Raw genomic sequence first — 19,361 nt, 5'->3', positions numbered from 1 at the left:
TAGTGAAATCGCTGGCTGCTCTGCGATTTCCTTCCTCAGGTAAGTCTTCGGGAATGCATTTGTAAAACATGGTCAATTTTCTCTTGCCCAGCCCAGTAGAAATGGGGACTCTGATTCCTCCAATACGGTCCTCTGCTTTTCTGGGACTAACAACCCCATCCATCAGCGGTGTGGCTCAGTGTAAAAGTGGCAGGCTAGGTTGCATTAGCTAGTCAGACTGAACTGCCATTTCCTGAGGAATGAGAATACAGAGTAATGCCCTTTACAGCAAACAGGGTTGACTGGAATTGTAGTCCTCATCTGGCAACTCAGAAGAAATGCAGTTTCTACAGTCACCACAGTTCTTTTTAATGGATATCACAGTACTATATGGGTCCCAAAGGACCAGTTAGAATATCAACTAAACTAGCCTCAATTAGAGATTGAAATCCTCAAACTTAAGGCTCCACAGTAATATTGTTTTCACTTCACGACATTCACCAACCAACATTAGCCTGCAGGTTCTTTCAAATTAGTTTCTTCTTACTTCACTTTCATTACATAACACTTTCCCAGGTTTCCATATTCTTACATCCTCAGAACATACTCAGTTTCTTTCCCATTCTGCCCTTGTCCTAGAGCCAGTGTCTTCGTGCTGCTATTTTTATGAACTAGTTTCTCTGCAGTGCCATATTTGGGCTCCAAACACACTTCAGTAGCAGGGACTTGAAATATCAAAATGCTGTCCTTGGTACAATTCAACTATTGAAAAAGTAGTTCTGTTTGCTGATCTTAGGGATGATGTTGCCAGGAGATGGAGTTACACTGATCTAGCCCCATTCTCTCATTTAACACCAAAGCCCCTAGCTATGAATGAGCCTCTTGCACAGATGGTGTGCACTCACACAATCACACACCTGTGGCTTGCAAATGGAGCAAAGTTCTGTAGAAGCGGCCTGCCTAGAGCATTTGCCTAGGAGCATGTTTTCCTCCGCATTATTTTCCAACTCACTGAACTAAGTCTCCGAGTTGGTGAATACATTGATGTGTAATTCTTTTGTCTCAAATACTGAGACTGTCGTAGACACTGATGGAATGTCCTTGGTCCTTAGTTTCTTGGACTAGATGAAGGTCCTTTCTAAAATGCCCTTTTCTCTCTGAGTTCTCAAAATTACACTAGCATTTACTTAGTGGTCTTCATTTGTATGTAAACAATTTCTTAGGCACAAGTCTGTGTGTCTAAACTATAGAACATTAGAACATTATCCCCAAGTCTTTACTTCCTTTTTTTTTTTTTTTTTTGGTCTTTTTTTGTCTTTTCTAGGGCTGCACCCGTGGCATATGGAGGTTCCCAGGCTAGGGGTCGAATCGGAGCTGTATCCACCGGCCTACACCAGAGCCACAGCAATGCGGGATCTGAGCCGTGCCTGCGACCTACACCACAGCTCACGGCAATGCCGGATCCTTAACCCACTGAGCGAGGCCAGGGATCAAACCTGCAACCTCATGGTTTCTAGTCGGATTTGTTAACCACCGCGCCACAACGGGAACTCCCCCAAGTCATTCATTACTTCTTAACCATCTGCAGAAATAGCCATCAGTAGTTCTTCTTGGTTACCTGCTTTCTTCTCTTACATCTTTTGTCAGTCCTTTATCTCTTTATAGCCCAGAGGAAGTTGGAAGAGAATAGCTAACCCAAAACAACTACACCTGGCAACCTTAAGGGGCGCAAAAGCTATCTTAAGGAAAGTAGACATAAACAGCACAGTATGTTTTAGTTATCTGTTTTGATACTTTACAGCTATCTGGATAGCAGTGCCATCCATCCTCAGCATGAGGATGGGGGTTGCAGAAAGAACAGATAAGTTTAGGGAACCCAGACAACTCCCAGGCTATTCCTCAGTCAGAAAGTCACAAGCAGGGCTTTATCTGCTATTGTGAGGAACCAAAAATTCCCAACATGCCAGACATATGCCGATTAAAGGCTCACACAGTGTCACATCCCAAAGCCATAAAGAATGATTTTTGATTTTTTGAAACATTTTCCCTCCACCAGCACAGATAATCAAAATTGATTGTTTTTCCATTTCTTACAGAAATTCTTTGTTTGGCACAAAAGATATTTCTTTAAGGAACGTTTATCTGAAAATCTGGTTTGCAGTGTTACAGAGAGATCTGAGATTAACAACCCAAGTTGACTTAAAATTTCTGTGGCATCATCAAAGGCTACAGAAATGGGAACAGTCATTTATGTGATTATAACTGTCTCTTCCTTGATCTCTCTTTAACATTGCAAAATGGACAGTGACATCTGACTAGAGAGGTGAGGAGAAAGATTTACTCTTTGAAGCTTCCTTTAGAAAATATGTTCAAAGGATTATAGCGTGTGGAGGGATGAGGAGTGAACATTCAAAGGCCTTCACAATTTTGGCTATTTAATTAATCATTTTGAAAAATCCAGGCCAACCAACACTTTGTATTTTTTCATGAACAGTTCTGTATTTAGATTGGCCTGTTAGTTCCCTACTAAGAAGTTTAGAAAAATATGTTATTGTATCTAAATCTGTTACAAAATTTTCAAAGCAAATGATGAAAACAATGTAATTAAAGATATATACATTTTGCATTTCTTGGCAAGTAAAAAGTAAAATGTGAAGCAAAAGAAAGAACCTTAGGGTCTCTTCTTTGGACTGGAGTGACATTCTTGAATGCAAAAAAGGTGTAGAAATGAGCAAATATTACTTGTGATTTTCACTTATGGCTTCTTTTAAATATTTCACTAGTATATAAGTTAAAGATACCTGAAGATAAATAACTTTACTAAATTGAATCCAAAAACCATATTAAAATTGCCTTATTACAATAGAAAACCACAGCAAAAAAAAATGACTAAGGCAATTGTTTTTAATATTCATTCTCTTTAATTCCAGACTGCTAGCAGAAATTCATTTCAGAGTTTAATAAAACCTGACATAACCAAAGTAGAGCTTTTAAAAGATGTCCAAACCAAAAAAGACCTCATCATCCGGTTGGTAATTCATGATATTAATCAAGAAGTTTTAGAAAAGAAAGCAGAAGAAATTTTAACTTCTGATGAAGATGAAGTTGTTTTAGGAGAGGTTGTAAAAGAATTACCAGAAGGCCCACTTGAAGATCAAGTAAAAGAAGATGTGAAGCCCACTGCAAGCACACTGGCTTTCCCCAAGCCTCTGGTGAGCAAGAGCAATCTGAAAAAATTTCTGTCACTAGGAAAATGTCAGCCCAAACCCGGTGTAACAGCAATTACTGAGGCATCACCAATTCAACAGATAAAATCTGAACAGACACAGTTAAGAACTGTTTCTAATGATTTAACTACCTCAACATTCTTGACCAATACAAACTCTTCCTCTTGGGAGACAAAGACACAACTGAGTGTAAGTGAGAGATGTACTTTCAGTGATTGGGTTTCTATAGAAAAGGGAGATAAGTTTTGTTTGTTTTTTGGTTTTGTTTGTTTGTTTTTTGGTCCACGGCATGTGGAAGTTCCCAGGCTAGGGGTCTAATCGGGGCTGTAGCCACAGGCCTGCGCCAGAGCCACAGCAACACCAGATCCAAGCTGCATCTGCAACCTACACCACAGTTCATGGCAACGCTGGATCCTTAACCCACCGAGCGAGGCCAGGGATTGAACTGCCAACCTCATGGTTCCTAGTCAGATTCGTTTCCGATGTGCCACGATGGGAACTCCAAAAAAGGGAGAGAGTTTAACCAATTTAGTCCAACTAATATACATTGGGTAGGAAACAAAGGGCATAAACTGGATCCAGGCAGCCTCTTCCAACTCTAATGATATTTACAACAAAGGGGAAATGATGAACAGATGAAACCAGGGGCCTCAGTTGAAGAAAAACAGATCGTGGCAAGAGTCCTAGGCTAGTTATAAGGAAAACAAAAGTAGAAAATGGAATCCAGTTAGGAGAAATGTAAGCTAATTATTTAAAATGATGGATTCCGTTCTTTTTTGTACTCTGACCTATAAATACTCATTGGAAATTTGTGCACACAAACCCATGCCAGCAGGCAGAACCAGAAGTTGGGCTGGAGGAGAGTAAAAAGATTCATACAAATAACTATCTGGGTTTGAATTCTGGCTTTGCCACTTAGTAGCTATGTGACCTTTGGGCAAGTTACTTAACCAACTCTTTCCTTAAAAATTACTTATCCAGCCTATTAAAACATAGCAGAACATGTTGAATATTCCTCCTGTCCCATAAACTCCACTATCACTTTGACGGAAAGTTCTTGCCCTGGTTGTAGTGATGATCTGGGCTTCAGTGACCTCTTGGGTTGGCCCTACCCCTGCCCCAAATTGTATGATTTAGAATTTCCTAGTAAGACAATTCCCTGGATTATCCATTTGCAGTGACTTCCCAACCCAAGAAGCTGCAGTGAACCAGAGAAAAAAAAACAGAGAGATACAACTCTGGCCAGTTCGGGAGCTCATTAGGTCAACAGCCTTAATGCAAACTCTGATCTATTTATTGGGATCTATTTCTTTACTGGGAAGCCATGTGAAATTTCATGACCAAAGTGTGCCTGGTCAGAAATGCTAGCTATCTGGATAACTAAAGAAACAGTATAGTATATTTCACTTGATTTATTGTAGATTCTCTTTTGTATATTACCTGACTTGTACTTTTCCAGGGAATAGAAATGAAATCTAGCACTGAACCAACACATTACTTCATACACAGAGTTATGAGTTCATGCTCATACAATGAAGAGGATCTCCCTTCATTTTCTAGGTAAGTTAGTTGAAGCAATACTAGTTGGCTAAGGAAATAGACACCTGAATGATTATGGTGATGGGGGAATGGGCCTCTCAAGTAAATCTGTGAGGAAACCAGTGTTTAGCCCTTCAGCTTTCCCTTACTTCTTTCCCTCTGTGGTTACTTCCCACAAATGGCCCTTCCCATCTTCTCTCTATTCCTATTTATCTGGCCTCTAGTTCCTTCTCCTGGGACCTGCTTTCTGGTATGGTGATCTGTAATATGGTGAGATTTAACTAATGTGTTAGGTTCTGGAACCTGGGAGATGGGTCCTGTGTCAGTAATCCCCACACTAATTATTAGGCCTGCCTAAAGGAGTTTCTAGGGCTCAACAGTGTGGCACTGTCAGAAGGATCCCAAGAATGGAGAGAAGAGTATAAAAGTTGGAATATTCAAGGAAGAAGTCTCAAAAGCAGTGGAGTTTGAGTTGGACCTTAAAGGATGGATAAGATTTAAATAAGACCATCCAGGTTGGAGAAGATTATAAGAGAAAGGGTGGACTATGCGGTATCTATAGGGGACAGAGAGGAACAAAGTACACTGCAGGCTTGAAGTCTGATTAACACTTTTTCTAGAATAGCCAAAACATGTCTAAAATTGTTCTTGTGTTTATAAGAATATTCAGTCTAGAAACAGTAGCACTTTGTGTCATGAGAGAAAGAGGATATATGGAGAAAAATCCACCTTGTTATAACTATATTCCTTTCCACCTGACACTTTGAAATTAAGGTGTTTTTCTGACCCAATGCCATTTTAGAACATCCACTCCTGGCCCACTAGGAGTGGCCAACCCTATCTCCCCTCTGATTGTTTTAACATACATAATTAGTAATGCAGGCAAATCTCAATTACTTGTATCCTTGCATAAGAGGAGGAACATATGAAACCAAATAAAGTCAATGCAGTAGTAATTTTATTTGATTTGAGAACTCAGAAACACACCATTCCAGGTTTGCATCTATATGAATAATGACTGACAGACTGTCCTTTAACTAGTATTCATGCATATAAAACAAAGAAAATGAAATGTCTTTTATCTTTTTTTAGTGGCAATGAAGAGCATCCCTCAGATCCAAGTGCCAAAATTACAGAAGGTTGGATTAATTTTTTTCTTAATTTCTGTAGTGTTTTAAAAGACACTTTTTCATTGCATTGATGAATTTTCCTGTTGTCAAACCTGAAGTTAATACTGGGTTTTCTAGTTGGTTGATCTACATCGGTAGAGTACTGGGTCAGTTAACTAGTTAACATGAGCTAACTAGTTTGCTTTTTCTGAAACACTAAGAAGAGTCATTAATAATTTTGGTGTGGAGTTCCTGTCGTGGCGCAGTGGTTAACGAATCCAACCAGGAACCATGAGGTTGCGGGTTCGGTCCCTGCCCTTGCTCAGTGGGTTAACGATCCGGCGTTGCCGTGAGCTGTGGTGTAGGTTGCAGACGCGGCTCGGATCCCGCGTTGCTGTGGCTCTGGCGTAGGCCGGTGGCTACAGCTCCGATTCAACCCCTAGCCTGGGAACCTCCATATGCCTCGGAGCGGCCCAAGAAATAGCAAAAACAACAACAAAAGACAAGAAATAATAATAATAATAATAATTTTGGTGTAAAGTATATGATGTAATTATGAGTTCACAATTTACCATGCTCCTGTAGGAAATATCCAGGAAATAAGGGTTAATCATATTTATTTGTGGACTGAGCCCATGCTACTAGGATTTAATCATCTCTTTAAGAGTGTATGCTTGCTTTGTATAACAATTCTTAGCCCTAGTAAAATATATTAAAAACCTTTTTTTTTTTTTGTCTTTTGTCTTTTTTTTTTTTTTTTTTTTTTTTTTTTTTTTTTTTTTTTTGCACCCGCAGCATGTGGAAGTTCCCAGGCTAGGGGTCAAATCAGAGCTGTAGCCACCAGCCTACACCACAGCCATGGCAACACAAGAGCCAAGCCGTGTCTGCAACCTATACCACAGCTCACGGCAATGCGGGATACTTAACCCACCGAGTGAGGCAGGGATTGAACCCACATCCTCATGGATACTAGTTGGCTTTTTTACCACTGAGCCACAACAGGAACTACCTATTAAAAAGCTTTGGGTTTATTCTTTTATACCTCAAAGGATCAATGTGGTTCTAACAATAACAACACTGGCCTAGAGGTAGGAGTATCATGTTTACTATAAATATGGCCTTAAAACTTAAAACCACAGAGCTAGAGTTGGCCTTGATTATTTCAAGCCTGCACCCACTCAAGAAGTTACTCAAGAAAGCTATCCTCTCCACTTGTAAGTGGAAATAACATTCATTAAAAGATGAACCACATAATGGAGGTAAGTTTGCCAGAATTCCATAAACAGGATATAGTCATAGGATGATATAGCACTGGTGTGTTTCCTGTAATATGGAATCATAAGCTATTAGAGCTATAAAACAGCTAGTATAACTTCATTTTGAAGCTGAAGAGACTGAGATTCAGGGTAGGGAAGTGATTTGTCCAAGGTCCTACAGTGAGTCAGAATATAGATCCCAAGTCTCCTAAACCTGAATTCAGTATCATTGTTTTCTTCCATTTCATTGCACTGAGACACTTAGTTTCTACATCCTTTGGTAATAAGGCACCTGTCCAGTTCATTCATTCATTCACATTCAACAAAGATTCACTGAGCATGTTCTTTGTGCTAGATACTATTCTAAGTTCTGGACATAACAGCTGTGAGTAAGAGACAAAGTTCTCACCTTGATTCTAATTGAGAGGGTGGTATAAAGACAATAATTCTAGATAGAAATAAGTACTTCCCATCTCACTTAAGATAAAAGCCAGGGTCTTTACAATGGCTTACAAGGCCCTATGTGGTCTGGATACCACTTTCCCCTGCCCTGACCTCTCTTCCTTTTGATCCCTCTTAATCACGCCACTCCAGCCACATGAACACGGGAGGCGTTCTCCTTTCTCAGGGCTTTTGCACTTGCTGGGTTGCCCACTACATTCTTCTCCCAGATGTAGCTCACTCCTTACCTTCTTCACGTCTTTTATCAAATATCATCTTCTAAGTCAAACGTTCCCTGAACACCTTCTTTAAAATTGCAACCCTATTGGGGCTCAGCGATAATGAATCCGACTAGTATACATGAAGATACAGGTTTGATCCCTGGCTCTGCTCAGTGGGTTAAGGATCCGGCATTGCTGTGGCTGTGGTCTAGGCCAGCAGCTGTAGCTCCAATTCAACCCCTAACCTGGGAACTTCTATATGCCATGGGTGTGGCCCTAAAAAGAAAAAAAATTACAACCCCAGTGCCACCCAGAACTCCCTGTTTTAGTTTTCTACCTAGTACTTATACCAACTAAAAGATTAAATATTTTTTTCTTATTGACTATTTCCCTCTCCTAGAAGTGAGTTCTATGAGGGCAGGGATTTTTGTATGTTCACTGTGTACCCACATACCCAGAAAAGAGGAATGTAGTGGATACTCAGTAAATATTTGTGGAATTCATGAATGAATATGAAAAAAAAAAAACTTTAAAAGAGCCCACATGATAGAGAGTGACTGGCTAGATTACTTCAGTTCAAGAAGTCTAGAAACATCAGACCTTAATGACAAGAAGGAAGCAGCCACAAGAAGATATGGAAGCAGGGATCCCACACACAGGGTACAGTAAGTGCGAAAACCCTAGGATGGGATGAGCTTGGCATATTAGAAAAGGAATACAGCCAGTTCCTGGGGTCTGCTGGGCAAAAAAAAGTGGTATGAGATGATGTCAGACAGATAGCTAGGGGTTAGATCATGTTAGTGTCCAACACAGCCTACGGAAAGGAGCATAGATCACTTTTCCGGTTGTAGTGGGACGCCTGTGGGGGATTTTTTTTTTTTTAATGGCCACACTTGCAGCATATGGAAATTAGTGGGCCCAGGATTGAATCTGAGCCACAGCTGTGACCTACACCACAGCTGCGGCAACACCATATTCTTTAACCCACTGTGCTGGGCCAGGGATCAGACTCACACCTTCACAGTGACCCAAGCTGCTGCAGTCAGACTCTTAACCCACTGCCCCACAGCGGGAACTCCTATGGAGGATTTTTTTTTTTTTTTTGTCTTTTGTCTTTTTGGTTGTTGTTGTTGTTATTGTTGCTATTTCTTGGGCCGCTCCCGCGGCATATGGAGGTTCCCAGGCTAGGGGTTGAATCGGAGCTGTAGCCACCGGCCTACGCCAGAGCCACAGCAACTCGGGATCCGAGCCGCGTCTGTAATCTACACCACAGCTCACGGCAACGCCGGATCGTTAACCCACTGAGCAAGGGCAGGGACCGAACCCGCAACCTCATGGTTCCTAGTCGGATTCGTTAACCACTGCGCCACGACGGGAACTCCCTATGGAGGATTTTTAAGCAAAGAAATGACATATTCTAAATTATGAATTTTTAAAATCCCTGTAGCTACTGCTCAGAGAATGAACTGAGTAATGATAGGGTTAAAGCAGGGAGACCAGTTAGGAGGCTCTCACAATAATCCGACCCAGAAATGATTGAGACTTAGACTAGGAGAAGAGCAGGTGGTAAGCAGTGAACAGATTCAGAATATATTTTGCTTTTTTTTTTTTTTTTTTTTTTTTTTGCTTTTTAGGGCCGCTTCCACAGCATATGGAGGTTCCCAGGCTATGGGTCTAATCGGAGGTATAGCTGCCAGCCTACGTCACAGCCACATCAATGCAGGATCCAAGCCATGTCTGCAACCTACACCACAGCTCACGGCAACACTGGATCCTTAACCCACTGAGCGAGGCCAGGGATCGAACCTACAACCTCATGGTTCCTAGTCGGATTCCTTTCTGCTGCACCATGACGGGAACTCCCAGAATATATTTTGAAGGTAAAGTTAGCAGGACCTACTGATGGACTGGATATTGGGAGTGAGGAAAATAGAAGAACAAGGATGATTCCTACAGTTTTGGTTTGAGCAACCAAGTGGCTTGTGGTGTCATTTGGTGAAACAGGAAAGACTCGGAGAAGAACAAAGGCAGGGAGGGGACTGGGGATAAGAATTCTCTTCAGGCATGTGAGGTTGAGAGGCCATTGGATATTGAATGGAATAAATTACATAAGCAGTTGGATACTTAGGTCTAGAATTCAGTGGGGAGTTCAGAGCTGGTGATATAAATTATTAGTTTCACAGAATGAACAATAATCTCAACTTGATTCTGATTATCTAGAACTCTCAAATACCTGGAGTTTTTTCTGTGCCTTTTTTATCAAAACAATGTCCTAGATATATCCAGAAGGGTTGCTGTGCATTTAGCCCAGAACTTAAAAATTGATATTTGTAGTGATGGCCCTGATAAACCCAAATGCCCCAATAATTTTTAAAAAATCAATTCAAAGAGTGCTCTGGTGGCCTAGTGGTTAAGGATTTGGTGTTGTCACTGCTGTGGCTTTGGTTTGACCCCTGGCCTGGGAACATCTGCATACTGTGGGCACACATTCCCCAATAAAAAAATCAATTCAAATATGTGCAGTACCACAAGACTTCCTAAGGGAGGGAAGTACATTCAGACACTTTAGAACAGCTAGCAACCAGGAATAAAATGTACCGGATGTTGCTTAACCAATTTCATCAGATAATTCAACCAATGGTATCTCCTACACATTCAAGGTAACTGTGGTTTTACTATATTTCCTTCTAGAACCCCTGGCCCAAAGGGTAATCCAGAGAGAGTCCTCTCATCTTGGTCCTTTATAATTTTTTTTTTTGTCTTTTTAGGGCTACACCCATGACATATGAAGGTTCCCAGGCCAGGGGTCTAATCGGAGCTGCAGCTGCCGACCTACACCACAGCCATAACAATGGGGGATCTGAACCACATCTGCAACCTACACCACAGTTCACGGCAATGCCAGATCCTTAATCCACTGAGCGAGGCCAGGGAACCAACCTGTGTCCTCATGGATACTAGTCAGATTTGTTTCCGCTGAGCCATAATGGGAACTCCCTTGGTCCTTTATGATTATATACATATAAAATGCATAGCAAATACATACATGTATTTCATTTGGTCCTCTTGTAAGAAAGTAGTCACATCTCCACTGTACGTATATATGAGGAAACAGAAGTTAGAAGTAACTTGCTAGTGTTCATTGAGCTCTAAGTAGTGAAGGTCAGACTCAAATTCACTTTTTCTGACTCCACACAAGTCCAATGCTCTTTTAACTGCTAGCTGCCTCCCTAGCTATGGGTCTTTCTGAAACTTCTCTCTTGGGACCACTTCTACTTCCTTGGGCCAAATTCAATCACTGAGGTCTCCTGGAACTCAAGGTGGGACCTCACCCTCTCCTGATTTTCACAGGAAGTAACTATTTCCTGAGACCGGCACCTTCCTTTCTAGCATTCCTTTTTTTTTTTTAATTACTCAAATGAATTTATCACATCTGTAGTTGTATAATGATCATCACAACCCAATTTCACAGGATTTCCATCCCATAGCCCAAGCACATCCCCCCACCCCCCAAACTGTCTCCTCTGGAGACCATAAGTTTTTCAATGTCTGTGAGTCAGCATCTGTTCTGCAAAGAAGTTCCGTCTGTCCTTTTTTCAGATTCCACATGTCAGTGAAAGCATTGGATGTTGGTGTCTCATTGTATGGCTGACTTCATCTAGCATTCCTTTAGCTGGCATCCTCATTCAACATTTTTTTTTCGTCTTTTTGTTGTTGTTGTTGTTGTTGTTGTTGTTGCTATTTCTTGGGCCGCTCCCGCAGCATATGGAGGTTCCCAGGCTAGGGGCTGAATCGGAGCTGCAGCCACCGGCCTACGCCAGAGCCACCGCAACGCGGGATCCGAGCCGCGTCTGCAACCTACACCACAGCTCACGGCAATGCCGGATTGTTAACCCACTGAGCAAGGGCAGGGACCGAACCCGCAACCTCATGGTTCCTAGTCGGATTGGTTAACCACTGCGCCACGACGGGAACTCCCTTTTTTTTTTTTTTTTTTGTCTTTTTGTCATTCAACATTTTTTAAAAAACGATCTTCAAGCAGAGAGCTGGTGGGGTCCTCAGAAATCACCCACAGTCTAGTTTCTCATTTTACAGATGGGCAAAGAGGCCCACAGAGTTTGGCTGGTTGTGCCAGTTGCAGCGCCTGCCTCTCCTGTCCTGGCCGGTGCCCCTCCCACACGGCACACTCCATCATCCCTGTTTCTGAGGAGAGATGAGGCCTGAGCCCAGAATTGGGGGATCTCACCTCTTTCAGCTTTTCCAGTCTGCCTAGTTTCTGTGATTCTCTGATGAAATTGTTGACATTATTTTTGTGCCAAAATGTGTGCATGTCTCTGAAATAACTGTTTTCTAATGTTGTGTTTTGATCCCAGAAAGTTTTGACTGTCTGGATCTGGAGAAATCAAGCAGTGTTAAGGTAAGTATGTTTCACTGGCCCCCCTCGGCGTGAGCTGGCAGCACCCTGAGAGACATGAGGGGCTGCCTTCGGTGGGGCTGTGGTATGCTCTGAGAGGCATCAGCAAGGACTCCCTCCTTCACACTGCCCCACATCCAAATCTCTCCCAGCCAGGCTGAGCCCTGGTTTAAATCACTGTCCTTGTGGAAGTGCACAGAATAAGCCCCTCAGTCAGTATCTCAAGACAATTAGCTCTGTTCTGGCAGCCTCTGGAGAAGGGCTGAAGAGGAGTGAGTCCCAGCGCACGCCCAGGTAGGCCCAGGCGAAGGGCCTGATGAGGGCAGTGAGGGAACAGAAGCTTCCAAGAGAAAGGGGCACTGCTTGAGGGCAATGAGTGCTGCTTCCAACTTCTTTGCAAGCTACCCTTTGTAGGCAGCTTTCCAGAAACCTGGCCAACTCCTTAGTGTGATCCCAGGAAATACCTTTCCCCTCCGGCCCTCCTAGGGAACCCCCAACTAGGTCCTCCTCTCTGTTTTCTATCACCATTGCTTTCCTCTTCGTTCACTTTAACTGCCCCAACATGTGTACACACACATACACACACACACACAATCCCCCTATCCTGCTTTATTTTTCTTCACAGGGCTCGGGTCACCATTTAATCATTTATTTATCAAATATTTATCAAGTGCCTACTATGTGCCAGGAGCTGGAGGTTCCGCAGTGAACAAAGCAGACAGATATCCCTGCCTTCATCCTCCAGCAGACTCTATGTTCCCTTGAACATAAGCTTCATGATGGCAAGTGTTTTGTCTGTTTTGTTCATAGCTGTATGCTCAGCACCTAACGCAGGACTGAAATAAAGTAGATGCCCAGCAAACTTTGTTGAACTAACAGCCTTAGCCATCAGAACCCGATTTCATCTCTGTCAGGAGTCCCCCAGCACCTCTTATCATGAATCTGATGGACAGCCCTATTTGGGATCTACTACAGAGCAGAGGCTCTCAATGCTGGCTGCACCTCAGAATCATCTGGCAAGCTTTTAACAACCACCGATGCCCGGGGCCCACCCCCAAAGATTCTGATTCAGTTGGCCTGAGTTGCAGCCTGGGCCTAAAAGCTTCCTGGCTGATTTTAAGCCAGTGACCCTTAACACTGTAAGCCAGTGTTAAGGGCTACTGACTTAAACTACCGTGTCTGGCTATTTAGTAGCACCTGCTTGTCCTCCTCCTTCCTTTAGAAAAGGAATTCTCAAGCTGGCTGTGCCGAAGTCACCTGGGCAACTCCGAAGAGGCCAATGCTTGCCCACCCCCTGGGATTCCTGTCCAACTGGGACGGAGTCCAAGCATGCTTATTTTTAATATTTCTCCAGATGGTTCTGTTGTGCAGCCAGGGTTGAGAACCAGTTCCTTGGACTGTCCTTGCCCTAAGTTATCCCTTTAAGTATCCTATTTTGCAGTGTCTTCATCCATAAACTGCCTCAAATCCAAAACTTTCATGATAATGACTCTGCTCTGCGCACCATCAGGATGAAGCAGGCTTCTCTCAGGCGGCATGCATAGGGGCCTTGCTTCATTGCCACTTCCTTTTTAACTGCCACCAGCAAGGAATAGCTACCCTTCAGCCACCTCCCCCAGCCTATTTGGGGCCCTTCAGCGATCACGCTGCCTCTTCATTCCAGGAGGTGATGGGAAGTCCACACAGCAAAGCCAGCATCCGAGCCACCTTCTCTGCCCTACCATGTCCAGTCTCCTGCAACCCTAGCCATCACTTTCTTGCTCCACATCTCCCAATTGTTAAGAATTATTTAAAAGGAGATTGGGAGAGTAAAATGGACCTCCCCTTCATCCTTCTCTCCCTAAGGCCATTATCTTCACTCAGAGAAGGGTCTAAAATGTTTTGTTTACTCCCAGCTCCAGGAGGGAGGGTGCAGCATGGCTAGCATGTTTTGTGACCCAGGACACTTGAGCCCCTGAAATTATCCTACAAGAGCAGCTCTTGTCCAAGTCTGGGGCCAATCTTGGGTGTCATAATTGGCAAGGATTATGAGAAGTCATGTCTGAGAAGAGCCAAGTCCCAGAAAATAACTCCTTGAGACTGCAGAGCACTGAGATTACTGTGTACGGTGCTACAATGGTTGCACTCCATCCCTTGAGGTTTCCAGGTGTTTCTCATGTTCACTGTCCAAGGGCAGAGGCTTAAGCTAGTATTTCATCTTTGTCTTGGCAGTTTGTCACCCTCTATCAACGCGAAAGTGCCCTGGCCAGCCTACATTCTTCAAATGATGGCATTTCAGGTACAGCATATTTGCCATTTTATAATAAAGTTCTGAATTATGTCTTTTTTTTTTTTTTTTTTTTTTTTGTCTTTTAGGGCCGCACCGGTGGCATATGGAAGTTCCCAGGCTAGGGGAGTTGAATCGAAGCTGTAGCCACCAGCCTACACCAGAGCCACAGCAACACAGGATCTGAGCCACGTCTGCGACCTACACCACAGCTCACAGCAACACCAGATCCTTAACCCACTGAGCGAGGCCAGGGATCGAACCCGCATCCTCATGGATGCTAGTCGGGTTCGCTAACCACTGAGCCATGACAGGAACTCCTCAATTATGTCATTTTGAATATAGGAATTTTGATCATTCACCCCCCTGCAGTGAGTGGCTCCTGCCTTGCAGCACCCCCACCCACCACCAGTATTAGGTTGGAATAATATTACTATGTATAGAGACTGCAGTTCTCTGACTTGAACCTCACAGCAGAGGGGTGACAGGTACTGCAAGTAGTGTTTATTAGGTATCAGCTGTACCAGGCATTCTCATATGTACCCTATGAAGCCTCCTCTCCATTGTATTGACAAGGTAATAGTCACTAAGGTGAAAGAGCTTATCACCCCATGCTCCCTTGGCAAGTCTTAAGTCCCATTTATCACAGAGAAGAAAATGGAAGCGAATGACTTGCCTCACGCTGTGCAGCCAGCAAGTGGCTGAGCCAGGGCTCAAACCTCAAAGGTCTTGTGGCTTCAACCCACATTCCTTCTCCTGCCAGCCAGGGGCTACATCTCAGAACTGCATCTCTGAACTGGCCAGTGACCAAGGACAGCCTGCAGAGTTCATTGGCAATAGAAAAGATCCACCTAGGTTTCCAGCTAGCATGTCCAATTGAAGAAGAAACTCCCCTTTTTCTTTAACTTACAGTTTGACACAGGGACATCTCCTCCCTACCCCTGCATTCTGCACGTTACAGGAACTCACTGGGTAGTAGGTGTAAATTCAGATAACATGTTTTTGCTCCAGTAAGAACTTATGGAGGAAGAAATGCACAAATGGCTCACCTTGTGCTAAGATGCTCAAAGTGGTAAAAAAAAAAAAAAAAAAAGCCCCATAGAGAATAATTCATTAGAAATCTCTGATGCCTGTTTATGAAAACCCACAAGGAAAGGAGGACATCTGGACCAAGACCAAGACATACCCATTACAGCTTATAGTGTGCTTTTTACAAATAGGGTTTTATTGGGAATCTAAATCAGTTCATGGTGTGAAGTGTCATTCTATAGCATTTGGCACGCATCATGACCCATTCACTTTGGCCATAAACACCCTGAGCAGATCTCTCTGTTCAGAGTGACCAGTGCCAGCCAGGTGAACCCCACAGTGCTGCCCACAAGCTGATCAAAGCATCATCAGGGTGTCTTGAAGGAGAGCTGGTCTCACCAACCTGGCTTCATTTTGACATAGTATCTACCCCTACTTCCAATACACTGTGAATGCCACACCTACGACTTGATTTTTCTTTTCAGCAGTTTTGATTTGAAAGGAGTACGACTTGTTAGCCAAAGGGTTCCCTGTGCCCCTAGGGATGAGCTTCGTGTGTGCTGTTATTCTAGGCAGCACCAATCTTGAACCATATGCAGAATCTGTTAGGGACCACAAACCAGGGACAGCATCTCAAAGGGTCATTCAGGTACCACTTGCACCAGGATCACCGGGATGGTTATTTGCAGGCCTGTACGGTCAGTGTCTCACGGAAATGGTGTCCAGGCATCTGCATTTTAAACAAGATCCCACAAATTGTAAAAGCAAAACTTTATTTTTCCCCTTGAGAGTTTCAGAATATGGTCTTACAGTACATGCCTCAATCCGGTAACTAAGTCTTTGTCTTGCTTTTTCATATGAGATCTCTCAAGTCTTTATCTTTGCCTCTGCAGATTTTGGCTTTTTCCTTACTTATTTCTAGGTTGTTCTTATTTCGTTTAAACTATCAGCACGTTTGCAATACTACCTTATTAATCTGAAAAGCTAAACTATTTTCCCCCTTACTGGGGGGTACATTTGCTATCTGCTACCTTAGTTCTCATCATAGATATTTGAGGTTTCCAAGGCTATACTGCTAGAGAAGATAAAAACTAGGTAACTGCAAGAGATATAGGAGAACTTTGTCTTTTATTGGAAATAAGAAGGTATGCGTTTTATTGCCCTGTGTCTTTTCATGACATCTGTCATGATGCATCAGCAACATAGATAAATGCTCATTTCTGTCCTTGCAGATACAGCAATCATTTTGTTAACATAAACTGTGATATGCTTTAAGAGCCCTTTGCACAAAACAAGTGGTGCAGAAAAATGGGTCTAAATGGAGACTCTTACTGACCACACAAGTCCTTTATAGCTCACACAACAAACAGATCACTTGGGGTCAGTCAACTGAAAATTTACCCAAAGTGAGGGAGAAATTATAGCCTTTGTTAATGCACTGCTGCTTTTGACTGAACAATTTGAAATGGACACTTGTACTGTTGAGAGGTGAAAGTTACTTTTTCACGGGGAATTAGTTCATAGGATTTTTGGATAGTTATCTGCTAGCATGAGGGAGGCAAGGCACTGCCTAGCAGGCTCAAAAAGCATCATGGTGCAGGGGGTGCAGCACTGTCCTGCACATCCAAAAGCCTGGCTCCTAGTGCAGATTTGGCCACTTTCTACCCACGTGACCTTAGACGAAGCATCTGACCTTACCGAATTTCTCCTGCTTCCTTCCCAGGGGTGAAAGAAGGAGCAAAATAAAGACACTCTGTGAAAGCACTTTAAAAACCAAACTGTATTATATAAATGCTTCTTCCTGAATCCTAAATTATCAATCCCCTAGCCCGACAGCCTTAACTAGAAAGCCCGGTAAATAACCACATTTCTCTTTGGTTTGTTCACAGACTCTGATAAGCCCAATACATCCAAACAGGGGTCTGAAATGATGAGGAAGGTATCATCGGCTCTGTCCAAAATGTTTTCAAGATCTGCTCATGTTCCCAAGTCTTCCTCACCCTCACCCCCTCATGGAGATAGAAGCTGAGGCTGCTACACCTGACATCAATAAGCATGTTGACCTTCCTCAAAAAATAAATGGTTTTTGAAATATGACATTGTGTCCTACGCACTGATTCTTTCTTTTTTGGTTTTTTTTTTTGGTTTTTTTTGTTTGTTTGTTTGTTTGTTTTTGTCTTTTTGCCTTTTCTAGGGCCGCTTCCTGCGGCATATGGAGGTTCCCAGACTAGGGGTTGAATCGGAGCTGTAGCTGCCGGCCTACGCCAGAGCCACAGCAACGCCAGATCCGGGCCGCGTCTGCAACCTACACCACAGCTCACGGCAACGCCAGATCCTTAACCCACTGAGCAAGGGGAGGGACCAAACCCGCAACCTCATGGTTCCTAGTCGGATTCGTTAACCACTGCTACGCACTGATCCTTATAAATACTGAAAATAAGAGCCAAGAAAGCACAAAATGGGCAGCTGGAGGAAAGGAGGGTTTGATAGATGCTTTCGATAAGCATTTTGGGGTGAAAAGAGAAGCCGAGCCTCACGTGTAGATGCATCTTGCAGGCAGTGTGGGGTTTAAGTTCTGCTCCCTGCAGCCTTGCTGGGAAGATGAGACTAACTTAGAAGCAAAAGTATGACATCAATAAAATAGCGTGCCATCCCTTATTTCAGGTACCCTACAGATTCAAAGAAAGGAGTCATTGCTGTGAGCAGGGTGGTCAGGGTAGTTTCCTGGAGGAACTGAAATTGAGGCAATCCTCAAAGGACTGGTAGGATTAGGTAGGCCTAGGAAGCACCAGGAAGCCTTGCCCCTCAGGTCACACAGCTGTGTACAATGCTGCCATGCCTGAAGGATTTAGCCTAGCACTGTCCCATAGCATGTTCTACGATGATGAAAATGCTCAGTCTGGTACAGGAGGCACTAGCCCCATGTGGCTATTGTCACTAATACGATTGAGGAATTCAATTTTTCATATTGATTTATTTTAATTTCAATAGCCACATGGAGCTAGTGCCTCATGTTCCCTTATTGGACAGTGTAAGTCAAATTGGTACATGGCCTCAGGGACACCACCCATTTCATATTATGTTGAGGGATTCCCAGGAAGTTCATTTCCAAAGTCCATCCCCAAACACCTAGAGCACTGTAGACATCTGACTCCTTGGGCGGGGAGGGGGGCTCTGAAGCCTCTAGACATCCTCCTGGCCCCTTTAAGAGACATGAATCAGGAGTTTCCATTGTGGCTCAGTGGGTTAAGAACCTAACTAGTATATCCATGAGGATATGGGTTTGATCCTTGGCCTCACTCAGTGGGTTAAGGGTCCGGTATTGCCATGAGCTGTGGTATAGGTCACAGATGCAGCTTGGATCCAGTGTTGCTATGGCTGTGGCGTAGGCCAGCAACTGCAGCTCCAGTTCAACCCTTACCCTGGAAACTTCCATATGCTGCCATAGGTACAGACCTAAAAAGCAAAAAAAAAAAAAAAAAGAGAGAGAGAGAGACATGAATCACCAATGTGGCCAGAGGGATGCTCAGGGTTTCCAGTCACACCTGTGCCCCTGCACGTACCAAAACTCAATCAATGGAGAAAGGATAAGCCCCACCAAGAACACCAAAGTCAAAGAATAACAAACAGCAAATCAGAACATGCACCTGCCATCTGGCCTCAAACAGTTCTTGGCTAGAAAGTACTTCTAAGGGACTGAAATACCACTCTGGTGCTGAAACCACCAGTCTGGCCTCCTCCTCTCCACTCAGCACACATGAAGATCACTCAACTAGTCATTCTCATACCCCAGCTTTATGGAGGAATTTAGGTCAGTGGAAGGTCTCAGCCTTATCCAAAATGCCAAGGGAAATATTCCTAGGCAAGTAAGTAAGTTTCC

General features: G+C 43.4%; 1 protein-coding gene across 3 annotated transcripts in view; it reads left to right on the top strand.

The window, feature by feature from the left end:
* Positions 1-17,578, top strand: part of FSIP2L (fibrous sheath interacting protein 2 like) — a 71,313-nt gene extending 53,735 nt beyond the window's left edge. For 2 of the 3 annotated variants that reach the window (XM_085006514.1, XM_085006512.1), the window contains 6 exons: positions 2,910-3,395; positions 4,666-4,766; positions 5,838-5,884; positions 12,146-12,189; positions 14,398-14,464; positions 17,371-17,578. In XM_085006514.1, the coding sequence (XP_084862640.1) occupies positions 2,910-3,395; positions 4,666-4,766; positions 5,838-5,884; positions 12,146-12,189; positions 14,398-14,464; positions 17,371-17,510 (885 nt within the window). In that variant the 3' untranslated portion in view covers positions 17,511-17,578. The remainder of the gene's footprint in view (positions 1-2,909; positions 3,396-4,665; positions 4,767-5,837; positions 5,885-12,145; positions 12,190-14,397; positions 14,465-17,370) is intronic. The other variant, XM_085006513.1, reaches the window with a different exon arrangement.
* The last annotated feature ends 1,783 nt before the right edge of the window (positions 17,579-19,361 follow it).

The sequence above is a fragment of the Sus scrofa genome, chromosome X (genome assembly GCF_054392235.1).
Source record: "Sus scrofa isolate SSC_HxYL_T2T_F1_AM1 chromosome X, Sscrofa_HxYL_maternal_Yorkshire_Landrace_v2.0, whole genome shotgun sequence".
NCBI classification, from domain to species: Eukaryota; Metazoa; Chordata; class Mammalia; order Artiodactyla; family Suidae; genus Sus; species Sus scrofa.
Note: the sequence above shows the minus strand (reverse complement) of the source record. Positions and strands in the feature narration are given on the sequence as shown.